Below are 14,858 nucleotides of genomic sequence, written 5' to 3'. Positions count from 1 at the left end.
AAAGTAGAGCATAAATTACGGAGAGCTCCAGAGGTAAAAGTTCAGGAACTTGGATTTAAGTCATAGCTGCAATAGTTAACTAATTCATTGTTTAAATAACTTGTACAAAGTCACTAAGTTAGTTAACTGTTGGAACTATAACTCAAATCCAGGGGTTCTTTCTACAATACATTACTGTCTAAGGATTCCTCTCAGCTCAAGGTTCTATACCATGTAAAAGGGAAAAAAAGTTACTGATCACAGATTTATCAATGAAAAGGACCTAATGCTACAGGTAATAGTCAATCTAGTCCAAACTCCTTATTTTACAGCTGAGAAAAAATGAGGCCCAGCAATTTCAGCAGATTAAGTGACTTGCCTAATGTTACTCAGGTAGTAAATAAAGGCAAATCTTTGATTTTCGTCTTAAGAAAATTTTAAAGAAATAAATATGAGGTAATTTTTTAGTTGGAATTTAGCTAAGAGCTAAAAAAATAAAAAATAAAAATTCTACATCTAGATTCATGGTTGTCATTAAATCCAACTGAAGTCATTTGATTGAAAATATAATTTCTTTATGGCTTGCAGTGCACATACATCAATATAAATCATCTTCAGCTTCTTCAACACTCATGATTTCATTAGTTGATATTTCCAGGGATACACCATCCTTCTCTTCAGTCTTTCATGGTTTCATATGTTGATGAGGCCAAAAGTTAAAAAGACCATTTAGAAAAATGAAAAGTCCCAGAGAATTTGAGTAAATAATAATGAACATTAATTAGCCTGGCTAATAAGCAATAAATTGATGGTCACTGGTTTCTCTCAGTAATCAAAGACCCCTAATAGAGAAACTGGTTAACAATTAATAAGGGGGTGAATACTTAACTTGCATAGGTGGGCTAAATTTTCAGTTCCTCCTGGTGAGAAATGGCATGATCATGAGACTCAGCCACCTCCAGCAACCTAGACAAAGGAATACATCTCTACCCAGACTCTACTCTGTTTGGTTTTCTCCTAAATGTGTTAGATTACCCTAAATTCTAATGGAGAGGAGCAAAGATATGGGTTTTCTGCTTTGGAACTAGAATTCACCTAAATTAGATTCTGTTTATATTTTAAACAGAAGCAAGGTTTCCAATTAGGTAAAGTCCCATGTATCCAGCATGTACCCCAAGAATTAGACCAATCTCATCTATGTCTTGTCCAAAGATTGATTTATTTACCGAGACTGTATTCCTCTGAATAAGGAAATAAAAAAGCCTGGATCCTAATTAATAATAGACGGTTAATTTAAGAGAAAGTAATAATTTTGCTTACCAACAACCAACCCTTTGGAGATCAATCTTTCTTACTAAGTAGCCTGATCCTTTGACAACAGCTTGTTTCTTGGTCTTTCTAGTTCAGCAGGACCCTCCAAGGCTAGTACTCCGTTACCACTGAGTTAATTTCATGCCACAATGAAGCCTTAGAGTTTAACTTTAAGTGAAAGGTAATTTTCAGCTACTACTATGTTAGCTAGTACACTTCTCTCACTTATATTAAGTAAATGCAGATATTTTTATAATTTGCAAGTTCTAAAAATTTATCATGGTTTCTAACAGCAAGTACACATAAACAGGAAAGGTGACTGTTTCATTCCCACACAATATAAGCTACTTGAAGCAGTTGTGGCTTACTATATCTCAACAGGAATCAATAATATCTAGTAATACTCTTTTATCCTGTCAGCTTTACCAGGGAAATTTTCTTGGTTCCCAAAGCAACTCTAACACTCCTCCTGATATAGATCTTAGGGACACTAAGTATTGACATTTCACAAGTCAAAACGAAACTGTACAAATATTAGAGGCCACAGTTATTGCTTACAGGCTCAGGAAATTGGGTTATATTTGTTGTGTTTTACTGGCACATACTACTTAATCAAAGCAACAATGGAGCAATCCAAGTTCATCATTCTAACAAAATGATATACATTCTTTTATGTGGCATCTAATGCTTTTATTGGCAACACTTAAGTATTAAAAGAGAAAAGATTGTTATTGTGCAATCCCAATATTTTATCAAATATGAAAACATACTTTTCTACCATGGTACCAATGTTTCTGCAGGCTTCTTCGGCTGCCTCTCTGTATGCAGGGTCAGGATGAGCAATTTTCACAAAATCAGCCTAATAAAAGGGAAAGAGAAACCAAGAGGGGATATGATGGAAAATAACTTTCCAGGATTTAAAACAGATAAAAATTTATCTTTTAAAATGGTCATCCAGTAGTTTACATCTTATATTTGGTTTAACCAATCTATTTTTTTTCCTCTAAATTGGTTTAGTAAAAGCTGGTAGTTAAGTATTCTGTGCTCCAAAGAAAATATTTTCAGCTTATTTTCAGTTTGGCAGAAAAATTTTATTATGCCAAAGAAATTTTCAAATCATGCTTTTAAAAAATTGTTTTTAATAAATTCAGCTCTTTATCTAAAAATGTGAATTTGAAATAATTCTCTCTCCATATGTGTGCATTTTCCTCTACTAGTTTATACTTATTAATTCAGTACCACAAAATAACCTTGCAAAGCAATAGTATTTGCAATATATATTAGATCTAAGAAACTTCATCTGACAGTATGATTATATTTCTTTTCCTCTCTCATCTCAGCACTTTCTATACAGGACTTTTAGAATCTCCACCTTCAATCTGGGATTTCTATACTAATGCTATGAAGGGTTACAATGAATATATTCAGAACTTGATTAAATTATTTTTGATTTCTTCAAAAAGCTTAAAATGAAGATGTAAGTGAAAAAAATTTAAGTTACTAGCCTTAAAACAATTTTACTTTTAATAGAAACAAACTACTATCTCAATAACTACAAAATGCTTTGTTAGGCTTTTCTTTGTGAAAGCAACGGTAATGTCACATGCAATAAATATATAAAATACAATCAACACAAGGTTATAATACATTTTTAATGCACATAATTATGTAAATAAATATCGGTGGCATTCTTTTAATAGCAACAACACAGTAGAATTAAAGTGCATAAAATGTTAATTAAGCAGAAATGTACAAAGTAATTTTTAATTACCAAGTATAACATACTAGAGGCAATATAACCTCTTAAAAGAGAATAACAGTTCTTGAAACTAGAAGATGCCTTAAAAACTAATCCAATCTTTTCATTTTACAGATGAGGGAATTGAGGCCCAGTAAGGTTAAGGATCTTATACTCAATAACTAGTACTTAACATTAAAGAAAAACTTTGGCCATTTAGCATAATGGTGAGGGAAATAAGGTAAATGAATCTGAATCCCCCCCACACACACATCACTGCTTTATTATTTCTGAGAAATAACTTTGCCATTCTACATTACAAATTTAAGATAGAAGTGGTATCATGGTACCATGATACAAAGAGGAGTCAAACACAACTGAATTTGAACACAACCTAGTTCAATAAAACTACTCAGTTACAAGGACAATCTTACTGGTTGCTTTATATTGAAATATTTAAAATTTTTTATTCTAATAACAATCATATATACAAAATTTGGATGATCAAAATTTGTTCTGAGATTTCACATACTTTGAAACTGACATTTAGATAAGATAAAAGGTTGAAAAGTAGCATTTTATTCTACAGTTAAGAGTAAGGAAAAAAAGAATCAAAATAAACTTTAATGCAATTAAATGAAAGCAAACATCTGGCAAAAGTTAGGAAAATAAGCACGCTAAGAAACTATAAGTCCTTATTAAGCAGCAATCCAATTTCTCAACCAAATGCCTGTGCTGTCAATTCTTTAGTATTTCCAGGGAATTTTAATGTAAGCAACATTTGCTTTCAAGTTTTTATTGATATAAGCAAGTTATGTGACAGAAGCATTTCACTGATATTATGCAGTATTCAATCAATAACACTCATTCCATATACAGTTGATGAAAAATACTGTCCTTGCCCTCAAGGAGCTTACAATCTATTTTTTAAACTCAAAAGCAGACCTTTCAGCAAATTAAAAAATTTCCTCCAACCCCAGGAGATTTGGAGCAAGTGTATTCTGGTTATAGAGGTGATAGCAACTTTAATATGACAGGAAAAAGGAAGCAGGAAAAGCTAATAAACAGATAGGACGGGGAAGCTAAACAATTTTTGAAACTTTCCTAAGCCAGATCTTCACAGCATTTGCAAAAGGCTATGCTAAAAAATGGAGGTAAATACTTCTATTAAATGCAACCATAATATTCAAATGACAAAGAAAAAAACACCACCAAAAAAATCGGTCCAATGACAAATATTGATAATCTTAAATGACCTAGCATTTTGGACCTGTGTGCCACTTCTTCCCTCCAAAAATATGAATAAGAATTAACATTTTTTGGTCCTAACAGGTAAATTATAAGTCAGAATAACACTAATAGAAGTAAAGAAGGCTTGTGTGTTTACATCAATAAAAAAAGGCTAAAGACACTCTTTTCAAAAATGTCACATTTGATTTTAAAAACTTCATTCTAACGCAATACAAATGATCACTCATTTACTCTTTCAAAAAATTTTCCTTTATATTTCTATGTATTATAAAGATGTTACTAAAGAGTTGCATACAAGTCAACTTTTTTATAAATTAAATTTTATCTTAAAGGTAAGAAGGAAATTTTTGACATAAAGGTAGATAATTTCTTACAGTGTAAATCTTTCTGTCATGAGAATAAGGGGTCTTCTAATGATGTCTTGTACATCTGCAATGCTAACTGCCAAGTTCCCTTAAAGCAGTAAATACCTAGATTCTTTTTTTCATGGTCTATATATTTTCAGCTGCACAACAAATCGTAAATATTCTTATAAGAATAATATCGGAGAATCTGTTTTTTTTTCTCAAATACAATTTTCCAAATAGATATCTGTGTACTGTAGTATATTAACACCACTATTGACAGAAAAAAATAACAAATGTGGCTCAAATTAATTTTTTTATTATTATTAAAGAGAAAAGTTCAAGCCTTAAAATAGATCTTACCAAATCTGCCACTTTGCACAAGGCATCTGAAAGCTGATCAAAGATATACACAGTTTGTGGTCCAGGTGGTGTAGCACATGCACTCTCTACTAGAGACTCAGTTTGTCTTAGGGCTTTTTCTTGTGCAACAAAAAATCCTTCAGGAGAACTTAGCTCTGGGACACCAAACAGACCCTAAAATTCAAAGAATATTTTCAATTTATGACCAAAATATGAGATATAAATTTTGTCAGTACTGTTTCCAAAGGCAATCCTATTTTCAGCTGCTTCATCCCATTATTTTTACCTTTATTACCTCTACATCTCCCACATTAAAACACTCATCTCATACTAGAGAACAACAGCCTTACCTGACTTGTTCTACCTAAGTTAGATCAATCGGTATTTTTTGTAAAAAAATCAAAGTTTTAAAATAAATAATTAAAAATCGGGTTTTTAATAATTAGATTAAATCCTCTGAATCTCCTTTTCTCCTATCACATTCTATGCTAACCTTCAAACAAGGAGTTTTCTCAGATATCCTAATTTATGGAATCTCACTTCAGATATCATATATTCTAATTCATTACTGAATAAAAATCCCCTCTACAAGATTCCCAATGAGTAATAGAACCAAAGCAGCCCAATGTACTTTTAAAAACCCCACTTCTCAGTGAGCTTTTCATTATACTAAACCTAAATTTGACTCAAAAGCAGCACCTCACTGCTTCTAATTCTGCTCTCTAGGGCCAAACAGAATTAAGTCCATTCTTCTGTCTCTTCCTTTTCTGAAAAAACAATGACAGTACCTTTATGTAATCTTTTCTATTTTAAGTTTTATAAATGAAAAACATTTTTTAAATCTGTAAACTTGTTTATAATATCTGATCGTGAGCAACATTATTACTAATCTTGATCTTTGAAACTGCTTACGTTTATAAATTACTTTGGAGTTACAATGTCTTTTGTATATATTATTTCACTTGATCCTCACTACATGTTTTATACTACGCCCCTTACACAAGAGAAAACTGAAGCTGACAGAAGTTAGGTGACTTGGTCAAGGTCAGACTGAAATGCCAAAGGGAGCATTCAAACCCAATCTAATTCTCTTTGGGATTCCCAAAAGATTGTCTATAAATTCTAGAAAGATTAAAGAAATCCATTCCCTTGCACAAGAATGAGTATTCAGCCTAGATTTCCACCTTCATAAAATAAATTTGCAATTTTTAAAATGCATTTATGAGGGAACACCATGCATTGTAATATACCTTTTTGTATTTCCTCCACAGGGCTGCTAAGTTGTGTGACCCTGAACAAGTAATTTAATCCTGTAAAATGAGCTGGAAATGGCAAATGAGTTGGCTACAAATGAAAAGAATGAATAACAAAAATGTCCTCTGCACCAGTTCTTAAACCTGTGTCATAGACCATATTTCCCCTTCTTCCCCTCCATTAGCCACCCAAAATCTATGGACCTCTTATAAGAATGTTTTTAAATAAATAAAATGAAATACATAGGATTGCAAAGGAAATCAATTATAATGTAATTATTAAAATTTTTATTTAAAAACAATTTCATGAACTTAAGGATAGGAACCCCTACTCCAGTTCGTACTTTTCTTGAGGGCATAATTTTGACTTTCTTTCCCGGTGCTTTACATTCTGCACACATTTTTTTTTTTTTTTTTTAAATATGAAAGCATCAGAGATGATTAGCGTGAGTCTGCCCTCTTTCTAACATGTTATAACCCTCCCCCCACCCCCAATCCCACAGATGGTATTTGAGTGTTGTTTTAATCAGAAAGTTAATCACCCTGCAAGTTAATGATAAACCTTCCTGAACTGAGAAACTCAGGAAGTTGATACTTAGGAAGTCAGTATCCCTTCTAGGTGAGACATGAGAGATGGACTGAAGCTGGCATAGAATCCAGGATCACACAAGGAATGATGAGCAGGACTTTATCCAGGGATAATATTTTTAACCAAAATATAGGCAGGGGTCTATTGAATTAGACAGACCTCAATGGAGGGCAAATGAGAAAACATGTAGTTACTCAGTATGAAGAAGCTCAAAGTGCTTTGCAGAGGTCTGCATCAGGAGAGAAAGAACCTATACTCAGGAAATCTAGATCCACCCATCAGTGTGGAAAGTTGCTGTGTGTTGAATCAAATCCTCATAGCTTTATAAATTTCCAAGTTTAAGATAGTAATCAGAGGACTATTTTCTTTATCATTAGGAAATAAAGTAGATTTGAACAAGGACGGCTTATCTAGAGATAAATATAAGGAGAAAAAGGAAATATACTATAACATATTTCAGAAAAGCATGTTTATAGTTAGTAAGAACATCTTGTACTAACCAGTGGTTTATATCTGATATGAATCAATTCTACCCTAATTTCACCTTCTAGAAACAAACTTCTTGAAAACTCTCTATCAGTTGAGCCACCAAGGATCAATTAAGATCCAGCTCCTTAAACAGTAGTTCACCACCCCATATGTGGAGGTGATAAAATGATTTATCATCAGCAAATTATCTATTTAATATACCTACAGACCTGGGGTCATGTAAAAATTTCTTGGGAGGAGAAGGGTTTCAAATGGAAAGTTTATGAAGCCCTGACGTAAGATACCTACTTCCCAACTCCAAGAGTGTTATTTTATCCTTTGTGAGGGGCCTTCCTCCACTGAAGCATATTGTAACATTCTTAACCTAGCAGACACAATTCACAAAATACTAATAATTAAAACAATTCATGAACTGATGATCAATCAGCCTCTTCAGATTAAGTTGGGCTGATTAGTCCTATAATGGAAATCCTAGCTGGCTATAAGATCTGCCAGTATTCAGGGCTCCACTGGCTGGTCTTCAAGAATCCATCAGGGTATCAATTGGAGAAAATTGATTTATTCTGATGGAAGTGGAGATCTTCAACATAGAGAAGATCTAATTCAGTTCCAGTTGATCAATGATGGACAGAATCAGCTACACCCAGAGAAGGAACACTGGGAAATGAGTGTGAACTGTTTGTATTTTCGTGTTTTTTTTCCCCCCAGGTTATTTTTACCTTCTGAATCCAATTCTTCCTGTGCAACAAGAAATTCAGTTCTGCACACATATGTTGTGTCTAGGATACACTCTAACACATTTAACATGTATGAGACTGCTTGCCATCTAAGGGAGGGGGTGGAGGGAAGGGAAAAATTGGAACAGGAGTACAAGGGATAATGTTGTAAAAAAATTACCCATGCATATGTACTGTCAAAAAAAATGTAATAATTATTAAAAAAAATAAAATCGTGTAACCAAAAAAAAAAAAAAAATAGAATCCATCAGGGTGTCATATAATGTCAATATGAGACAGCAGAATAGAACTTTAGTAGAGGATGGTGTGAGATTATTAGTTAAAAAAGAAAAAAAAAATCTCAGAAAAACAAAGGCATTCCCCGTGGTTCTTTATATTAGTCCTCTTCCCTATATTCTTTACTTGGGAGAAAATACTTAAAAGCCCTTTAAAATCTCCAGATGCAAATGCACTAATTTCCTACCAAACTGGACTGCTCCTGCTGTCCCTCAGTTTTTGCATAAGCGGTCCCCATGCCTGAAATGCTGTCCTTACCCCATCTCGCCTTCAACTCTATAATTACTTTGTGTTCATTCTGCATATATCTTATACTTCACTTTCTGTGGATGTGTTACATCCTGGCCAGCTATGTGACCCCCAACCCGTCACCCCTCTGCACCTTCCCTGTGAAAATGGGGAGTGCACACACTGCTGGACTCACAGATATCCTGTGAAGTCCCTGCTTGATAACTCTATAATACTGAGTAATTATTGTTCTTCCCTTCTTGCGTTACTTCCCTCTGGCCCATAAATGCAATCCTGCTCTAGGAGTCGGGTGCAAGGTCTCCCTCTCCCCGCCCCAGGCGGGTAAAACTTCCCAAACACCGCGAGCATCCAATCAGCGCCTCAGTCTCCCAAGTTCCCTTAAGGAAAGGTAGAGATTAAAAATGAAAGATGCAGAAGGTTCTCATTCCGGGAGAGGTAGGGGCGGGCTGGCCCTAAAAGCAGATTTAGGGGTAGAAAGGCCTTAAGCGGGTACCGCGTCCCCATTTTGCTGAAGAGAAAACTGAGGCCCACTGAAGGGAAGTGACTGGCCCAAGGTCACAGGGCGGTCACGGGCAGCGCAAGGACGCGAACGCCTCACTCCCCGCGGAACGCTTTTCCCAAGCCGCCCCTCGAGGGCCGCTCACCCGGCGCTCTCCGAACAGCTTCTTATGCTCGGGCTGCGTTTTGACATTGAAGGCGGCTCCGACCGGAGACCAGCTGGTGCTGACCCAGCGAACCCGATGGAGGCCGCCGAGGCCCAAGCACCACAGCCTCCTGGCCTTCAGCATGCTGAGCCCGGCAGCGTGCTCCCCGGCACGCAGTCCTCCGGACAGCTACTCGAAGTTCCTTTTGCCCAGCGCTCCACTCCAGCCAGCTCCGCTTCTCCTAGCAGCAGCCCCACGAGCTCCAGAGTCGCACGCCGCCGCTACCGCCCACTTCCGGCTTCGGAGTGGGTCGGGAAGCGTGACATCATCACGTAAGCGGAGAAAAACACACAACGCGCACCTCCTTTCCTGCTTTTTCCTGCGCTTTCGTGTACACGACCCCCTGTGGCGGGAGTTAGAAACGGATGGGAAAACTAGTTAATTCTGCAGATGCAAGCTTTTTTTTTTTTTTTTAAAGGGGATGATAGATCAGGACCTCTTAAAACTTTTTCCTCTAGCGCTCCCTTAGAGAAATTTTAACGGGTCCCAGGGTATATAGGTATATAGAATAGGTAGTCAAAAGTTTACTGACAATAAATCGTGAACTTATTTTAAAATAATTCTTTGGCATACATACAATTTTACCATTTGTGAAAGACAAATTTGTAAATTTGCATACTCATGAGATGAATGTGCATTTGATAGTGCAGGACACAGAGAGACTGCTGTTGCCATATTTTTCAAGATGTGTGATGTGACTTACTCTTTTTTTTTTTTTTTAATAGTTTTTGTTTACCAGATCTATGCCTGGGTAATTTTACAACATTGACCATTGCCAAACCTTTTGTTCTTTTGTTTTTCCCCTCCTCCCCTCCATGGCAGGTTGACCAATGCATGTGAAATATGTTAGAGTATAAATTAAATACAATATTTGTATACATGTCCAAGCAGTTGTTTTGCTGTACATTTAGCCTGTGAAGGAAATCCAAAATGCAGGCAGACAAAAGTAGAGGGACTGGAAATTCTATGTAGTGGTTCATAGTCATCTCTCAGAGTCCTTTCGCTGGGTGTGGCTGGTTCAGTTCATTACTGCTCTATTGGAACTGATATGATTCATCTCATTGTTGGAGAGTGCTGCATCCATCAGAATTGATCATCATATAATATTGTTGTTGAGGTACATAATGATATCCTGGTCCTGCTCATTTCACTCAGCATCAGTTCATGTAAGTCTCTCCAGGCCCTTCTGAAATCATCCTGCTGGTGACTTACTCTTTACCAAGGTGAGGAAGAATCCCAAACTGTTCTCCTGGAATAATGTAGTCAGGCTCTACGTTAATTTATCCATCCTGTCTCCACTCTAGACAAGAGCGTCTAGTTAGCTTCTTTAAAAACATTCACAACAACCGTTGAGACCACCTGGATGGAGCTTAGGTCACCCAGACTGTGTTATTACCATAAGTTAAGACAGTTGTAAACTCTATCAACCCATAATTGCATACAAAAAGGAGGCTAGCTTTCTCAGACTGTCTCATAGGCATCTCTTTAGAAATGATGGGGGCCTGGTTTGCCGGGTACAGTTCTTTGACACTCTCTCTCTCTCTCTCTCTCTCTCTCTCTCTCTCTCTCTCTCTCTCTCTCTCTCTCTGTCTCTCTCTCTAGTTCCCATGTTTGCATGGGAGAAACCCGAAAGGGTATCTTTCCCCTGTAAAAGATCTCTTATGTGAAGATTTTGCTAAGTTCCTTTCAAGGCTAAGCCCACTATGAGGCTCTTTCTCTGTCTCTGTCCTGTCTCTGTGTGTGTATGTCTCTGACTCTCTCTTTCATAGTGCCTTCTCTTTAGTGCTGCCTTTCCTTACTCTGGCTAACTGTGGTTTGCTAAACTCCTATAAATTCCTATATGAATCTACCCTGCCAGTCAACGGCTTACTCCCACCTCATGGAGTACTTCCTTTTTCCTGGTTAGCTGTGTTTCCCTGGGGAACTTGTTTCTTCCCTTCTAATATAGTTTGCCACTCCTGGTATATTTCAGCTATTATTTTTGTCTGTAACCTTTCCCTCTAAAATCACAGGCGTTCTCAAACTACGGCCCTCGGGCCATATGCTGTCCGCTGAGGACGTTTATGCTGCCTGCCCAGTTATGGCAAATGGGTTGAGGAACGGAGACAGAGTGTGAGGTTTTGTTTTTACAAAAACAAAAGAGAAGCTTTGGGACAGATCACTAGCTCAGTTCCTAGATTGACTTCAGAGTCAATGATTTACAAACTGATAACACAGGGATTAGAAAAATGCTTTTGTGCTGCCTTCAAACACAGTCAGAAAGCTTCTATCTGTAAATATCCATCGGAAGACCTTTCAAGGGCAGGTAGGTGGTATAGTAGATTAGGTGCCAAGCCTGGAACAAAAAGATGCATTTCCCTGAGTTCATCTCTAGCCTCAGACACGTGGGAGCTGTGAGATCCTGGGCAAGTTCTTTAACTCTGGTATGTAGTTCAGTCATTCAGTCCTGTCCAACTCTTTGTGATATCACTTGAGGTTTCTTGACAAATATACTCGAATAGTCTGCCATTTTTTCTCTAGCTCATGCTACAGATGAGGAAATTGACAGAGTTAAGTGACTTGGCCAGGGTCTTACAGCCCATAAAGTGTTTGAGCTGAAGAATGAAATGGCAAATCATTCAAACAAAAATAATAGATGCAACCAACTATGTACAACATGGTATGTATATGCATATATAGGATACATTGGAGATGATCAAAAGAAGGAAGCAATTAGCATTAAAAGGGATCAAAAAAGGCTTCTTATAGAAGACTTTTAACTAGGACTTGAAGGAGCTGGGGAACCCAGGAAGCAAAAATGAGGAGGAAGAACATTCCCAGCATGGCAGAAAGAAGCCAGGTTATAAAGGGCTTTAAAGGCCAAATGGAGAATTTTCTATTTCATCATAGAGGTAATAGGAAGCTATTGGAAAGTAACTTGCTGCAACTTGTGCTTTAGGAAGACCAATTGGACAAGTGAGAGGAAGGACCTGAATGGAGAGAACCTTGAGGCTGGGGACCAATGATAAGGCTATTGCAACAGTCCAAGAGTGAGGTGATAGGGAAGGTGGAGGCAGTGTCAGAGTAGAGGAGATATAGGTGAAAGATGTTATGAAATCGAAGGCCTTCATAACAGAATGATTATGGAAAATGAGAAAGCATGAGAAGTCATCGATAACAAGCAGGTTGTAAGCCTGCAAAATAGGAAAGATAGTGGTATCCTTAATGATCATAAGGAAAATTTGGAAGGTGTGAAGATTTTAGGAATAAGATAATGAGTTTTGGAATTGTTGAGTTTAAAATAGTAATAAAACATCTAGTTTAAGATACCTAACAGGCAGTTGAAGATTTGAGACTGGAGGTCAGCTAAGAGGATGGGACAGGATAAATATATTTGAGCATCATGAGAATAGATATAATTGAATCTATGGAAGTTGGTGAGATCATCAAGTGAAATAAAGGAAGAAAAAAAGAAGGTCCAATACAGAGTCTTGTGGAAAATCAATGAGCATGGTCTGGAAGAGAATCTAACAAGGGAGATTGATAAGGAGTTAGATGGGTACAAGGAGAACCAGAAGAGAATAGTGTCACAAAAACCTAATGAGAAAAGCATAGAGGAGAGGAGGGTGAAAAATAATGTTAAAGACTACAAGACTGAATTGGCCTTGGTACTCACATCTGTTAGTAACCTTGGCCCTTTCTTCCCCCCTCCCCACCCCACCCTCCAAATTGAACCCTCTGACTGGAAGGCAGAGCCTTGAGCTCCAAAATCTCCATTTAAGAAGGGCCTGGACCCAGGACAATCTTCTCTGCATTTCCAATCACCAGCACTGCATTTGGATTTCTTTTCAATCTCCAATTCATTCCTCACTTTCCTGCTTTCTAGCTTCCTTTTGTCTTCCCCCCACTAGAATGAAAGCTTCTTGAGGACAGGGACTCTTTTTTTGTATTTGTGTCCCCAGTGTTTTTCATGATACCTGTCAAAAGTAGACAATAAATGTTCACTGACTAGCTGACAGAGGTAAGATAAAGTTTGAGAAAAGACCATTAGATTTGGCCATAAAGAGATCACTTGTAACTTTTGATGAGGTCTAGAATTGGGGTACCTAAATGAAATTAGGGTTTAATTGAGATCTAGTGGCAGATTCGGGGTACAGGGAGTCAAATAGAGCTCCCCTGCAACACCTTTGCATTCTGCGCAAGGATACAGAGTAAAATGAGGTCTAGTAGCGGCACAAAAGTCCCCTGTAAAGGAATTTACAGACCCGAAAACCTAGATTGATAAAAGAAGTTTATTTTGGGGTTTGGAAGTAAAGTTAAAGTCTAGTTAATAAAGTTGAAGGTAGAAATAAGAGGGCACCAGAACCAGTTTTCCAGTGGGCAGAGATCTTTGGCATGCCAGGCATTAGGCTGCCATGTTTGGAACCTCTGCAAAGAGAAGATTCCAGCTTGGCTCTTTTATAATGAGAGATTTAGCTAAAGGGGCCCTTGGGTTGGCTCAGACCGGATGGGGCCTGGGAGGGTCTGGATCTTCTATTGGAATTCAAAGGGATGGCCCTAGCTTCTTGAATTGTTAATGCATCAGCAAGAGGGGGTTGGGAATCAGAAAGGAATAAATCCATCTGAAAGGATTAGTTTCTTAAAGGGACTACAACCCACATCACTTTGAAGAGACAAGTTAAAGATGAATAAAGAAGTCAGAAACCAGATTGCTAAGATTTAAGAAGAGAATGGGAGGAAAGAAAGTAGAGAAATCAGTTGCTTATATTCTTTTCAAAAAGTTTAGCCACAAAAGGGAGGATAGAGAAAGGATGTGGCAAGCAGGGATGGTCAGATGAAGTGAGGATTTTTTGAGAATGGGAGAGCCAAAGGCATATTTATAGGCAGTAGGAAACCATCCACTAGACGGGAGGATATTGAATATTAGTGGAAGTGGGAATTATAAAAGATAAAAAGATAAAATCTACTGAATACGACAAGATGGAATGGGATCAGTTGCGCATATAGAGGAAATTAACGGCTACCTCTTCATGTGAGGCAAGAACGAAAGAGGAAGTAATGATAGAAGACATCTGGGTAATATGAGATGAGGAGGAAAAGAGAAAAAAGAGCACTTATTGAATGGCCCCATTTTTTTCCAGTGAAATATGAATCAAGATTTTCAGAAAAGAGGTTAGGAAAGGTGGGGGTAGGGAGGAAAAATAAGGGAAATTGGAAGAGGGATGAAAAAGTCTGGAAAAGCCTCTGTGAAAGGTGAGAGAATAAATTTGTTAGGGAGGTGTAAAAAGATTGCTTCATCGCAAGGAGGGCCTAGTTGGAATTATGTAACATAAATTTGTTTCAAGCTAGTCAGCATTATTTTGTGATTTTTCTCCAGCTTTTATTGGCTGCTCATGTGAGCTGCATCTTTCTAGTTCAGAAGTATTATACTTTCAAGTTTTGCTTGAATCACTCTCACCCTACATTTCCAATCTGTTACACAATAGTGCAATTTCTTTCTCTACACATCTTTTATATATGTCCCTCACAGACACTTCTCTATTTCAGGCCCTCATCATCTCTCCCTGAGCTATTGCAATAGCCTTCTAATTGGAAT

General features: G+C 37.2%; 1 protein-coding gene across 2 annotated transcripts in view; it reads right to left on the bottom strand.

The window, feature by feature from the left end:
* The window catches only part of MIPEP (mitochondrial intermediate peptidase), a 171,279-nt gene extending 161,749 nt beyond the window's left edge, over positions 1 to 9,530 (bottom strand). The window contains exons 1-3 of one of the 2 annotated variants that reach the window (XM_074303654.1): positions 9,224 to 9,530; positions 4,987 to 5,160; positions 2,061 to 2,149 (exon numbers count right to left, since the gene is read on the bottom strand). In XM_074303654.1, coding sequence (XP_074159755.1) covers positions 2,061 to 2,149; positions 4,987 to 5,160; positions 9,224 to 9,367 — 407 coding nt within the window. In that variant the 5' untranslated portion in view covers positions 9,368 to 9,530. The remainder of the gene's footprint in view (positions 1 to 2,060; positions 2,150 to 4,986; positions 5,161 to 9,223) is intronic. The other variant, XM_074303655.1, reaches the window with a different exon arrangement.
* Positions 9,531 to 14,858: the final 5,328 nt, after the last annotated feature.

The sequence above is a fragment of the Sminthopsis crassicaudata genome, chromosome 3 (genome assembly GCF_048593235.1).
Source record: "Sminthopsis crassicaudata isolate SCR6 chromosome 3, ASM4859323v1, whole genome shotgun sequence".
Classification (NCBI taxonomy): Eukaryota; Metazoa; Chordata; class Mammalia; order Dasyuromorphia; family Dasyuridae; genus Sminthopsis; species Sminthopsis crassicaudata.
This window is presented reverse-complemented; position numbering and strand designations above follow the sequence as displayed.